This window comes from Brassica oleracea, chromosome C3, assembly GCF_000695525.1.
Source record: "Brassica oleracea var. oleracea cultivar TO1000 chromosome C3, BOL, whole genome shotgun sequence".
NCBI classification, from domain to species: Eukaryota; Viridiplantae; Streptophyta; class Magnoliopsida; order Brassicales; family Brassicaceae; genus Brassica; species Brassica oleracea.
Window position 1 is genome coordinate 32671718 of NC_027750.1, and position 14503 is coordinate 32686220.

General features: G+C 40.6%; 1 protein-coding gene across 1 annotated transcript; it reads right to left on the reverse strand.

Annotated features, from left to right (window-relative positions):
* Positions 1-6274: 6274 nt before the first annotated feature.
* On the reverse strand, positions 6275-8682 carry LOC106328232. The gene is made up of 7 exons (XM_013766633.1): positions 8382-8682; positions 7904-7961; positions 7709-7789; positions 7595-7630; positions 7267-7506; positions 7039-7180; positions 6275-6971 (listed from the first exon to the last, which is right to left on the reverse strand). The coding sequence occupies exons 1-7, from the start codon at positions 8567-8569 to the stop codon at positions 6478-6480; spliced, it is 1239 nt and encodes a 412-aa protein (XP_013622087.1). The 5' UTR covers positions 8570-8682; the 3' UTR covers positions 6275-6477.
* Between the last annotated feature and the right edge of the window lie 5821 nt (positions 8683-14503).

Consider the following 14503-nt stretch of genomic DNA (forward strand, 5'->3'; position numbering starts at 1 on the left):
TGTCTCTTTGGACCATGAGGCATCAGTATTTCATTTCAAACTCGCCGGGGCCGGTGGCGTCCATTTCTTCTCAGGTTCTTCTATTGTAGTTACTTTGACCTCCTCCTTTATAACCTCATCTCTGTTTCTGCGTTCCCATACCCCATCCCAGCTCTTCTGGATTGTTGAGATAGCATCATAATCCGTTCCCCTAAACAACAGCTCGTTCCTGATTTTCCATAATCTCCATAACAACTCAGGGACAAATCCTTCCTCTACTTCCTCTAGTGGGTACTCTTTTTTTTAAGTTTAAGACCCAATAAAAGTTAGTATACAAAGAATCTGACCAGTGACCCGCTGGGGGTATGTGGACATTAGCAACTGCCCAAATCATCCTCGCATAATGACACTGGAAGAGTAAATGATTTACGCTCTCTGCTTCTCCTCCACAACGGCAGCAGCTCTTGTTTTTACCAATGTGTCTATATGTCATGTTTTCAGCCACCATAAGGGCATTGTTGAGGCATCTCCACAGGAAGTGCTTGATTTTGGGACTTGTTTCCAGACGCCAGACCATCTGATAGATACTATCCAGGCTTGGTTGAACCACTGCTTGCTGATCCTTTGGCAATGCAAGAATGCTGGTTTGGACCCAATAACCGGATTTGACTGTATAATGCCCTGTCTTTGTGAACTCCCACACATATGTATCTTTACTATTTGTGCCTGCAGGTCGGATCGATGTGATACTATGCTTAACTTCCTCTGTAAAAAGTACGTTAAACATGTCCATATTCCACTCTCGCCCATTAGATATAAGTAGTTCACTGACTCGCATATCATCAGACCAGTTCTCATTCCGTTGTTGCGCCCCAATCCGCATAGACTGGACCATTGTAGCTGGTGATGCGCCCAACCATCTCTCTGACCACACCCTCGTGTTTTTGCCATTCCCAATCCCCACTCTCGCTCCTTGTTGGATCAGCTTCTGAGCTGCATGGATACTTCTCCAAGCGAAAGAAGGTCTTGTACCTAGCGGTGCATTGAACGGGTCTGATGCTTTGAAATACCGGCTTTTAAAGACTTTGGCCATTAATGACTGCGGGTTCTTGATCATTCTCCATAGTTGCCTCCCCAATAGCGCCAGATTGTAAGCCTCAAGATCCTTGAAACCAAGGCCGCCACATTCTTTGGGTTTACAGAGACTCTCCCAACTCTTCCAATGCATTCCACGCGAATCTCTCCCATTCCTCCACCAGAACTCAGACATGACCGACATGATCTATTTGATTGTGGTTTTTGGGAGGAGAAAACATGCCATAGTGTAAGTGGGCAGGGCCATTGCAACCGCCTTGAGGAGAACCTCTTTACCTCCAGGGGAAAGGAACTTCGTTTGCCATCCATGAACTCTTTGATTTAAGTTCTCCCTCAAGTAATTCAGAATGGAGACTTTGGACCCTCCAAAAGACTCTGGAAGTCCTAGGTAGAGCCCTTCTCCACCCACTGTTGTAATACCCAACTTCTGCATTATCTCCTCCCTCTTCTCCGTTGGAAAGTGTTTTCCAAAATAAACGCTCGACTTCTGATAGTTTATCCGCTGTCCTGACGCCATGCTGTACGTTTGCAGTATCTGTAGCACTTGATTCAACTCCTCTTCTGATCCTTTACAATACAACATGCTATCATCAGCGAATAACAGATGAGATACCGGCGGTGCTCTGCGTGCCACTCTCAAACCCGAGATCTTCTTCGACCTTTTTGCACTCTTCAGCATCTGTGCTAGCACTTCAGTACACACCACAAAGAGGTATGGGGACAAAGGGTCCCCTTGCCTCAGTCCTCTTGTAGGGGTAATCTTACCAGAAGGAGCACCATTTATGAGCACTTGATATCTCACTGATGTGACATAGCTCATGATGAGCGCACACCATTCTTCAGAAAAGCCCATCGCCTTCATTGCTTTGTTGAGGAAAGACCACTCCACACGATCATACGCTTTGGAAATGTCGGTCTTAATGGCTATAAACTCTGACGCACACTTATGATCTGAGCTGAGCGCGTGTAGGAGCTCGTGCGCTACAAGGATGTTATCAGATATGAGGCGCCCCTTCACAAACGCTGTATGTGTCTCCGAGATAATTCCAGGCAAGACCTTTTTCATTCTTCTCGCTAGCAGCTTCGAGACCACCTTATAAGCTACATTACATAGGCTTATTGGTCTGAATTCACTCATGCACTTAGCGGTAATGGTTTTCGGGATCAGACAGATGTTGGTACCATTTATCTCCTCCTCTAGCTTCCCTGTCCTGAAAAATTCCTGCACCATGGCCGTGATCTCCTCTCCACTAGTCTCCCAGAACTGCTGATAGAAGTAACCACTCATCCCGTCAGGTCTCGGGCATTTACTAGGATTAATGTCAAAAACCGCCTTCTTTACTTCCTCACTTGTCACTGGCTTCAAGAGGGCCGAATTCTGTTCTGAGGAGATGGTTGCAGGGATATCATTCCACTCTACTTGATCGAGGCCCACATCCTCTGATGAGAAAAGAACTTTGAAGTATTGTTCTGCCACTCTCCCAAGGTCACTATCTGCAAACCACTCTCTTCCATCGTCATCAAACAAGCTTTTGATCCTATTTTGCGCCCTTCTATTCTTTGTGACAGCATGGAAAAACTTGGTGTTTCTGTCCCCTGATCTTAGCCAGTTTAATCTGCTTTTTTGCATCCAGAAAAGCTCCTCATTGTAATATTCGTCTGACAGTTCCTTTCTTAGAATTGACAGTTCCTCCGTCCTGAAATTATTCTGTCTCGACGCTTCATCAATCTTGTGGCTCAATTCCTGAATCCTCAAAGCGGAATTTGGCTTTGCGTAGCGTTTCCAGCCCGAGATGGCTTTGCGACAGGAAGCAATTATACTCATCAGGCTCACTTGGCCACTCCCGTGAGATCTCCAGTTACTCTCCACTGTTTCCACAAATCCTTCTCTTGTTACCCATCTCTGATCAGACTTAAAGCTTGTGAACTTCTTCCTCTGATGACCATCCAGAGATGTAATGATTGGACTATGATCCGACTGTACTCTTTGCAGGTAGAAGGTTGTTGCGGCCAGAAAGACTTCTAGCCATTCTTGATTTGCTACTGCTCTATCCAGTCGACACTGCACTAGCTCGTTGTTCCTTCTACCTGCCCATGAAAGTGGATTGCCCTTGTATTTGATATCCCACAGGACCCAGTTTAGGAACATCTGCTTGAACTACATTCCATCTTTCTCTTCTCTTACCGCTCCTCCTGATTTCTCCGACTGTTCTATCAACTCGTTGAAATCTCCCATTAAGATCCATGCCCCTTTCCTGGTTGCTCCTATTCGAGAGATTCTTTCCCATACCTCCCCTCTCTTACTCTTCACTGGATCTCCATAAACACATGTAAGGTAGAACGTATGGTTCTGCCATTCTACCTTTAGATCGATCACCCTGTTATTGGCTTGAAGGGTTTCCACTCTACACGCCTCCTTCCACATAACAGCAAGTCCTCCACTCTTCCCTCTGGCGTCTACAGAAACTATATCATGAAAGCCCATTTTCTCCACTATAGACTCGAGGTATCCTCTTCTACTCTTGGTCTCACTGAGAAATATTATCTCAGGGGAGTACTGACCATGTATCCCCTGTAGATGTCGAACTGTCGGGGTATTTCCCAGCCCCTGACAGTTCCAACTCATAATTCTCATATTGACCTCGAAGGGTTGGAATTACCCATCAACCCTTCTTTCAAATTTGAGCCGCTTCCCAATACTATCCTACGGACAGAATGGACAGGACTGAATGCTGCCACACGGGCAGAATGAATATGTGTAACTGCTGCCATTAAGGCAGAATGGTTTCCCTCTCCTTGACAAATAACTTCGGAGTCTCTCCCTAATCCTCCCAATCTCTGGAACACCGATGGAGATTCTTTCTTTTTTCCAGAAGAACCTTTCCTTGCCTTCTTTGGGATTCTCTCATCACTGTTAGTCATTCTTCTACGTTTGGAAGGCTGAGACTTCGGCTCTTCTTCTCTGATGTTGAGCCTCGGGTATGTACTTGTTTGTTTCCCCAACCGTTCAAAAACTGATGGGGGGCTCCGACTTCCTTTGCTGGATTCAGCCTCAGATCCTCTGATTGTTCTCGACCACTTCTGCGCCCTCTGCTACCTTTTGAGCCCCATTCCTCCTCTACATTTCCCAGTCTGTTGAAAACTGAGCCTGTCTCACTTGTGCCTAGAGATTTTTCCACTCCACCAAGCTCGATTGATTTGCTTCTTATTCCACTAACCTCCTTAGAGCCTCTTGGATTTGTAGATGACTCCTCCGTGCTTCTTGTCTTCTCCGTTCCTCCCTTATCAGCTTTCTGCTTCCACACTACCCGGGGGGTTGAGACCACTCTCTTCCCTTTCCTCTTATCTTCCTTATAAGAGTCTTGGCCTTCTCCTTTCCTGGTTCTCGCACTTCCAGTTGCTTTGGAGGTTCCGAGGACGGCTTCTTTTGAGACTGAGTTCTTCAGAGTCTCCTTTGCTTTTGTTTCTTTCTCTAGGAGTTTTTCCTTCAGGCTTGTCTTCTTCCTCCTATCTGCCCTTAGACTCTCTTCACATTCCTTTACTTGGATTTGATAGGGGCACTTTGTCTGGTCATGAATAAGTCTTTTGCAGCCATAGCAGACTTTTAGTAGCTTCTCATACTCCAGCTCCGTCGGGTAGGTCGTTCCTGATTTGAGTCTCGCTGTTCTCCTGAACTGAAGAGGCTCTTCAGTATTGATGGTGACCAAGGCTCTGACATACTCCAGAGAGTTGGAGTTCTTAGCATGTAGCTCCACTTTCTCCACCTTTCCCAGAGGTCCCAACAAACTGTCCACCACCTCCTTTTTCAGCATGTGGATTGGTAAGCCTCTCACTCTTATCCAGAAGTTTATCCTCTGCAGGAACTCAACATTTGGGTCTGGTGTCCATTGTTCCATGGCCACCATCCATCCATTCACAAACCATGGACCTTTGGTGAGGACAAACTGCAGGTCTGTTTCGGAGTTGAAGATAAACTGGACCCTGTCTTCTCCGACAACCCGTCCTTGAACTCTGTCTTCTAGACCCCAAATGGGTGGAAGCGCTTTGACGAAACCTCCCACCTTATGGACATATGGGTTTAGACATCTGACTATCACACTCATAGAGTTTTCCTCTATCAGATATTCTACCTCCAGATCTGGAATGTCTACCATCTCCCCTTCCTCGAGGAGTTCAAGTTCTTTTAATTCCTCCATTAGCGAAGGCTCCTTCTTCTTTCTGAACCGATTCATTCTTCTTCCTGTTCCGTTCGCTGTCGGCAAGTTGAACCAGAAAGAGAACACTGAGAAGTCACAAGGACTTAATGAAAGCTAAACTCCAGCTAGATCCAGTCACTGGATCTTCTCCAGAGCTCTAAACACGCTATTGGGTTCCTTTAACCTGTCATCTTGCTTCGTGGGATTTGGGTTAGGGTGTTTGCGAAGGTACTTAGGAAAGGTAACAGCTTGGTACTGGAAGATAGTCTCGTTGAATGAAAGAGCGGCACGAATTAGCAGGAAAAACCTCGAACTTTCTCCTTAGATCTGATCGCCGCCGCCATCGCCACTCTAGAGTTTTTGACGTAGGTCGCACCCAACTTTATAAAAAAAAAAAAAAAAAAATGTATCCATTTCTTAGTATATCAAAATGTATCCATTTCTTAGTATATAACTTTAATATGTGAACTTCTTCTCATCCTACATTGTTCGTTGTGATGTGGGAGCACAAAAGGGAGATCAAGAGAGGAGGATGACTAATTGACTTTATGCAGAGATAGCTTGTGACAACAACAAAAAAGGGTTTAACTACATACTGGGTTTTCTTATGAATCTATTCCATTTATCCTAATAAATCAATCTTAAACATCAAAGCACCAGTGGTCTAGTGGTGGAATTGTACCTTGCCATGGTATAGACCCGGGTTCGATTACCCGCTGGTGCATTCTGTCTGAGCAATGAAGAAAACGGCTTGCTGATGGTTGGGTCCATCGCGTTTATTCTGTGATATTCAGATTACATGCCACTATCCTGAGCTCTATTTTTTGTTCTCCCTTTGGTTTACTTTAAAGCCAACTACTAGTAGGTACTACAAATGAATCAACATAAAACATCCAAGTGTGAGACGACATTTATAAACATAAAAGGAAGTCTAGATCTTTTTTTTTCATTATGTTTACTAACGTACTTGTACAATATTTTGAAGTTAGTCTATGAAGACCGAGGAATTGAAGCTATGATGATAACATACATTAGTAATACATTTTACAGTGTTGTCTTTGTTGACACACAAGTAAAACGATATGTTGAAGATCCACTCTATTTACATCTTCCCACATCATATAAAGTTACAAACAACCCTCTACTTTTTCCTAAACATCTCTCTACTACAATACCTCCCATTACGCGTGTACTCCACCCAAGTTCATCACAGTTTTGAACGTAAGAGTTGTTTCTTGAAACCACGATTTGAATTCTTACGGGAAGAGCAAGTGGCGTATGGTTGGCCGTTGAGACAACCTCCAAATCTAATATCCCAACCTTCGATGTTCTTAGGAACACATGAATCGAACAGGAACTGCCCAAGAACGCTGTTAGCGTTTATGCTCGTTGGTTGGAGCGGGCGGAAGGATGATCTCTCTCTCTGCTCTTCCTGTGAAGACGATGGATCAGTGTTGTTACTTTGATACGGAGCTGAGCTTGGTAAGAAAAAGTGGTCACTTGGACCGGTGGCTACTCTTTTTAGGCTTTGGTTAGAGTCCACAGCTACTTTCTGAAGGTCGCATATTAACTCAGAGATCTCATCATGCGTGCGAGCTCTTTCCCCAAGCTGCCGGATTTTATGTAAGTGAACTGATATGGCCTTCTCTAGAAAGTTGGAGATAACAGCTCGGTATTGTATAGGGTTATGCGTGTAGTGTCCTGAATAAAAAAAAAGCTCAGATATTGCCATAATAGACATAAACATGTTATATGTCATGTGACTAACCTGCATGAGGAGAGTTTTTCCACTTGACAACTTTAACTTCTCCTCCCAGTTCCTGTAATTGATGGGTGAAGCTCGAAATCACTTGGTGAGGAGCAAGTTCGTCATTCTCCGAGCATAAGATGAGATATGGAGCCCCAATTTCCTGGAAAACACACACAGAATGGGAAAGTTATCTTCTGTAGCTAACCAACTTGAGAAGCCATAACCAGAGAAGGTACATAGACTTACGACAGATGAGTAGAGGGCCTGCCAATACTCACTGCGTTGAGATTCAAATCTTGTAAGATATAAACCGTCAAGCCCTGAAGATATCCCTTTGGTCATCCAAGATATGAGTCTTGAAGGCACAGACATTCGTCGTATGGATGGAGGTAGTGCGAATTTCGTATTCAAATCACTCGTGAAATCCAATGGGCCAGAGTCGTAGACATGTCCAGAAAGACAGTTTCTAACCAGCTGGCTATCATCCTTCACAAATTAGGAAAAAAAAAAAGACAATGAGTTTGAGGTTATAAGAGAAGAAACAAACATCATCATTATAAGAGACAATTCTCACCGGATGAATTTGAGGTTCACAATCACCCATGATCACCTACATTGTATAACATTTTTGTACAAAACATATGATGGATACAAATTAGCTGAAAGTTTAATCCTTTTTAAAAGTTACCTGTAGTACTTTGTACATGCAAGCTTTTGGAGCCCCAGAGAAAGCTAGAAAGATTACAGGACACGGTCTGGTCTTTAGCTCCTGAACAATAACACACCTTAAACATAAAGCCACAAATAAAGTGTACCAATTCTTAAAAATAAAAAAAATTCAGCAAATTCCTGAACCAGACAGAAGAGTTTAGCCGAATCATACCTCAACGAGCTCAGCAAGAAGATGAAATGCTAGAGAGAGAGCCATCTCTGGGTAAAACCTGAAGAACATAGACAAAACAGCAAACCTAATCAAAGAGAGATTCTGAATCAAGATCCAAACAGCATAAGAAGCAAAAGATTCTGATTCTGATAATGCTGTTTTACAAAACCTAAGCTTGAACTAAACCCCATTTACTTGCTAGCTACGATACATCCACACATCGAAAATTCATCTTCCTCTCCCGAAAATTTTACGATTTGAAACTCAGACAGAAGAGAGAATCGAATTCAGGAAAGGAACAAAACAGAATCTAAAAAGCATAGAAACAAAAGATTCTGATTCTGATTCCGATTCCGATAGGGCAGCAAACGACGTCGTAGAAGCAAAATCTAGCTACGAAACCCACACACATCGCAAAATTCATCTTCCTCTATCGAAATTCTCAGAGAGAACAGAGAATCTTCCAGAAGGAACTTACGCAGTGAGAAAATCAGCGCGGCAAACAAGCGAGTTCCAACCGAGAGAAGAGTAGAGGTCAACGAAACTCGCAAGATGACTCTCGTTAATCGAACTCCACGCGAAGATCACTACGACGCCGTTAGATCCACCGTCGTCCATCTCTCTATCCGCCTTCTTCCCCCAGTAAACTCTCCCCCCGCCGATCATATTTTCCCGGCGACGATTGCCGATGAAACTCGTCTGAGAGATTTGGTGGGTTTTTTTTATGAACCACTCGAAAAGTTTTGAGATTACGGTGGTGGGTGGTTGTTATCGTCCACGTCAGATCGTTCTGTGCGTATTTTAGTTTATTCGGTTTATAGTGCACCATTCACACGACGGCGTTTGACACGTCATCGAGTTTACCGTGGAAGTAAGAGTCAAATACGATTAATAGGTTTTGTATTCTTATTCTACGCCTCGTGCTAAGACCAAGATTAGATACCAAGAATTCCAAAGTTCTCTTTTACGGTTATCCTGTTTTTAATGAAATGTTACATTTGAATGTAGGTTCAACAAAATAACTCCAACAACCTATTCGAACTGGTTATACTAGTTTGCGTTCGACTTAGATACAACGTCAACAAATATTTTTTTTTTTGTAAAAATGTTAAAACATTATTACCACTTTTCAATTTTTTGATAGAAGTTACAATAGATGACTAGTAGCAGAAAAAATAAACAACAACACCACACAAGAACACTACCGACAACAACAAAGGACCGGACCAAACAACAACGCAACGCAAGCATTCAAACGGAGTAATAGCGAGACGCGGACAGACCTTACAACTCTAGAACTAGATGAGAACACCGACTAGTTGCCGCGAGCTATCGAGAGAAGGGCGCCCTCAAACCCTGAATACTACGGTTCCTACAGCTTCCAACCGACAACCCATAGCGAACTAAAGCGAAGAATCCAACCACGGACCCAGAGCAAGCTTGATAAAAGAAACCACCAGCGGTACGAAGAAGAGTCGAAGACCGACGATGCCGTCGTTCAGTAGTTTGCGCCGGAGATTACCGCCTACATTGCATTCCACCAGGACCATCTACACCCATTTAACCACAAACCCGAAGAGAATATGGATCGGTAAACGCACAACTCCTCCAGAGGAGACAAAACCGACACCACGCAAATGAGCCGCTGCCTAGATATTACTCCAAGTAAAAGACCAGCCGGAAGTCACTGCCTAGCCACGAAACAAAGCTGATGAGATTATTTCAGAAGAAGATGGCTACGGAGCAGGCCACACAGTCGACGCCATAAGATCTGAGCGGTGAAGGGAACACACAGGAACCCACACACTACTACGCGAGCCACAGGGGAGGTCGGAGAACAGACATACATCTCCACCACAGTCACCAACAGCCCCCGCGCAGCCACCATCAAGGAACACAACGGAGACGCCTCAAACCCAATAGAGAGAACTCAAGACAAGCAAGATAAGGCCTCAAACTCACCCTCAAAACCATTAACCAGCGAATCCGAGAACCCCAGCTCCACACGCAGCCGCACCCACCACTAGACGCCACGCCGGAGGTGAAACGAGACCGATGAGGAGCTCCCCGACGCTGCACGTGCCTCCATCTCAGCTGGCACTTAGAAAGATTGGACGAGGGTGGAGGGGGCAGTGAGTTCCCTAGGTTACCAATGGGTGAGTGGAGGAACCCCTGGGAAAGCATCTTGATCAGATCTAGACGAATTAGCCAGATAGGCAGACACCCAATGGGAACTAAATACAACTCCATGAATGAGCAAAATGGAGGTTGCATTAATGATAAAGATCTCTGGGAAAACCGCTAAAACTTCAAATTTGATATGAAATTTTTTAGATTAAAAAAATTAGATTATATATTGAAAGAGTAGTATGGGATAAGAACGAGGTATTTAAAATGATATCTTCCCTATTCGGGCACATCTCAGCGTCCTCGGGCGAAATTCTCTTTCCTCTCAGGACACCAGGAGCTTCTAACGAACCAGGTCCGATGGTTGGCGTCCCCACACATATTACTGGAGTCCGAAAAAGATAAAGGGTGGCCCTGCTTTACCTTTGATCCTATGTGCCCAGAGAATGCTATGCGTTCTCCACTTTCGGACCTCGCAAAGAGAGAACGTGCTTTTTCCTCTCACTTTCTGTCTCATTTGTCCCGGTGTGGCTGATCGTCCGAAAAGACCAGCTAAGCATCATCGGCTTGGTCAGCCTTTACCTAACCAACTACCTAATACTACGCAGGCTCATCAAACAACGCTTTCTCGAATCATGTCCCAGCACTAAGTAAGGGTTTCATTCTGCATCACTCTCCCCGTCGTTCTCTCATTTTCATTTTAGAAACTAATGAATTCATTGATGAGGGCGAAGAAACTTTCAGCTTTAGAGAATCCAGTTCCAGCGGAAGACTCAGTACGATAGCAAGTCAAATCAATCTCCTCCAACAGAAGGCTCTGACCTGACCACAGTCAATCAGTCTGTTCCGCTTCTTGTTCTTCAAATTCTGAAAGACTCGTCGGAAATTGCCGGTGCCAGTTGGTCCAAGTCGAGGCATTTCGAATTGTTTGTTGACACAAACAAAGTCAGGGAAAACCTCTGAAATTATTTCAATATTGAACCTTGGACATATAAGAGAAGGCAGATCGATGAGGCACAAGAGTGCTAGTTGGACTGAGGTGGGTGAAAGATTCAATTCATTTTCCATCTTCACCGTTAAGCCTGCGGAAAGGCGCAAACGAACGTGAGCTGCTATACCGAATACCCCGCTGGCATCATAGTATTTTTTAACTCCTACAAAACAAAAAAGAAGGATGGTAATTGGATCATTTATGGATCTGGGAATGGAATTCTGCTTCCAGGAGGGCGAAATGTCAACAAACTTTAGCGAGAGTACCAAGATCGGACTCAAGTTGCCATATCCAGTTCATCCTTCGGAACCGTATCACATCCCAGATCTGATGAAATATGATGAATTGAGATGGTATTTTGTAAATACGTAATTATCTTGAATATATTAACTATTTCTTTATTTTCCGATCTTTTTTTTTAAAGTTAAATGATATCTTATTTGAAATTCTTGGTTTTTTTGTTCTAACCTCATGCGATTATTATTATTTTATACTTTTTCTCTTTTTATTTTCTTTATTGTTTTAAATAATTATTAGAATGAATATTCGAATATTCATTTTGAATATAATTTACATGACACCCAAGAAAGAGTGGTTTGATGAATTGAATGAAGAGATCACAGGGATAATCAAGATGGGAAATGACACAACATCATCAGTGAAAGGAATAGGAAGTATAAAGATCCTAAATGAGGATGGAACAGTGGTGATTCTGACACAAGTGAGGACACACTGAATGAACCAACTCCAATGGAGCAGGATCAAGAAGAAGTGAAGCTACGTAAAAGTGAGCGTGGTAGAATCTCTCGTCGTTGATTTGAGAGTAGACGGTTGATGTATCAGACTCGACCATATCTTTCGTAGCATGCATTCCCATCGATGTCGCAACTGAATCGGTTTGGCTGGATCTCGACAAAAACGCTGGAAGCTCCGATTTCCAAACCTGGGTTGCACACGACAGAAGAAGAAGCCGTCCTCTAGCGACCTCTTCCGTCGAAAACCCTAGATCTATAGCCGGAAAAACCAGATCTGAGACACCACCGAGCTTCGCCCTCGCCGAAGAACACGGAGATAACGAGGAGAGAAACAGTTATGGACAAAACGGGATATTAGGCAAGGCCTGGCGGCCGCACGATGGAGGCAGCGACCGCCGGAAAAGTTTGACGGTGAAACTGTGACCTTTGAAGAGAGAGGGGGGAGGGGCTCGTATTTAGAGAGAAAACGTTTTTTTAGTTCCCTCTTTAACTGTGATATTGATAACCACGTCAACAAATATGAATTGACTAATAAACGTTTTTGTGTTTCTATTAACAAGCCAGTAGACAAACCATTTTGGAATTAGGAAGTAGAGCCTTATGTAAAGTGGAAACTTATTAAACTATTTCATAGAAATATTCTCGGATCCGGCTCAAGATAAAAGTTAGACTTAAGAACAAGCTCACAATATATTCCTAATCACATGAAATTATTAGTTATATCGATTATACAATAAATTAGCAATGAAGATGATTTGAATTAGTCTGTTAGATCCAAGCTTTCTCTTTCAAATCATATATGTTATAAGATGGCATATTATAGAACATATTCTACATATGTATAGAAGTGAGATGAAATTTCAGCGAAATTTATACTTGATTGAGAAGTGAATTTGCTTATTTGTCACATTCTCCATAATTTTAGGACTGGGTCATTAGTTTTTATAAATAAATTTAATTAAACTATAATTAAAATATAATTCATTATTTATCTGATTACAAATTAATATTATAAAATTATCTCAAAACAATAAATGGAAAAATTTTTTAAAAGGAAAAAATAATTTCATGTATTTATTTTGTGTTTATCTACATCTTTTTTTCTTATTCACTAATTTTAAAATTAGTAGTATATATATACGCATAATAATTAGATTTATCACTATACTAAAATATTAAAAATAGGTTTATAAAAAATATCAAAAATTTATTTATATTTTTTTGTAAGCGTAATATGTCATGGAATACTTTTTCTAAATTATTAAATATATTTTACTATAAAAATACTAAAAAGAGGTATATAAGTAATAAAAATAATTTTATTTATATTTGTTTACTTTCGTGATTTTTTCTAAATATTTTTTATTGGGAATATAATTATATATTAAAATATTTTTAAAATATCTGTCTACAAAAGAGAATATTTTTAAAATATTAATTTAAATTAACTCTACTTACTTTTATGTTTTTCAAGAATTTCAGAGAATTATAATTTTGTTAAATTACAATGTATTTAAAAGACTATTATGGAAAGAAAAATGTGATTCTATTTTTATAAAAAAAAACTGTATTTTCCAAATTATTTGTTTTAGTTATAATTATTAAAGTTTGAAAGTTAAAAGACCATTTTGAAAATAAAAATTATGTTTTTATACTAAAAATACTATTTTAATATCTATATTTAGAAGAAAATACCGTGTTTCTATTTTAAATAAAAAATAGAGATTGACTATAGCATATTTTTCTTCTATTATAGCATTTAGAATTGAATATAAGAATAGATAACGATGGTTCTTATGTTATACATTATATATTAATATTTTATTTATTAACATGTTTGAGTGTGTATTCAGTTATTAGGGGAGGTATTTCATGATATAATTATACAATTCAATCATTTTATTCACTTTGATTAATATAATATGTAGAGTTGGGTTAGGTTGAACATTTTTTTTTGATTTTGATTTATTTTGAGATTTTGTAGGTTTTGCTAATTTCAATAATTTGGTTTAATAACATCACTTTGTATTAGCAGTTATATATATTTTTCTTTAATTATATAATTGATTATAAATTAATATAATAAAAATTGTTTAAAGATAATAACCTATTTTAAAATAATAAGATATTGACATTGTTATCAAAAATAATGTTTTTAAATTAATAAAAGATAAAAATTAAGAAATTAAAAGATTCATGAAATATTATAAATTTAATGTTTGACTTAAAAAATATTATCTTTAAATTTAATAGTACATTTATTAATAAATATCTATGAAAACAATTATGCCCGCATGTGCGGGCAAAACACCTAGTTCTACATATGTATAGAAGTGAGATAAAATTTCAGCGAAATCTATCCAATACGTACAAAAATATGAGGCACACCAAATTTTTTCTATTATAAAATGATATCTATTTTATTTGTAGTGATCGTAGAAATTTTATTTTCTTGGTTACAAGGTTTAGACCAGCCACTACAAGAAAACACGCAACATTCTGACGGACATTCCGACGGAAAATATTTTCGTCGGTTTTCTTTGACGACATTCCGACGAAATACCGACGAAAGTAAGGTCGTCGGAAATATCCGACAAAATTCTGACAGAATATTATAATTTTGGGGTTTGGATAGGGATTTGAAGTTCGTCGGAATTCCATCGAAATATTCCGATGGAAGTCCGACGGGTTTTTGACTTTCGTCGGAATGTCGTCGGAATTTTCCGA

Bases quoted from the DNA above. Each gene is read 5' to 3' on its own strand.
- LOC106328232 (XM_013766633.1), bottom strand. From the start codon at position 8,569: ATGATCGGCGGGGGGAGAGTTTACTGGGGGAAGAAGGCGGATAGAGAG. The intron at 7,962-8,381 runs GTAAGTTCCTTC...TATGTTCTTCAG, and splicing joins CGCGCTGATTTTCTCACTGC to GTTTTACCCAGAGATGGCTC. The intron at 6,972-7,038 runs GTTAGTCACATG...TTTTTTATTCAG, and splicing joins GAAAAACTCTCCTCATGCAG to GACACTACACGCATAACCCT.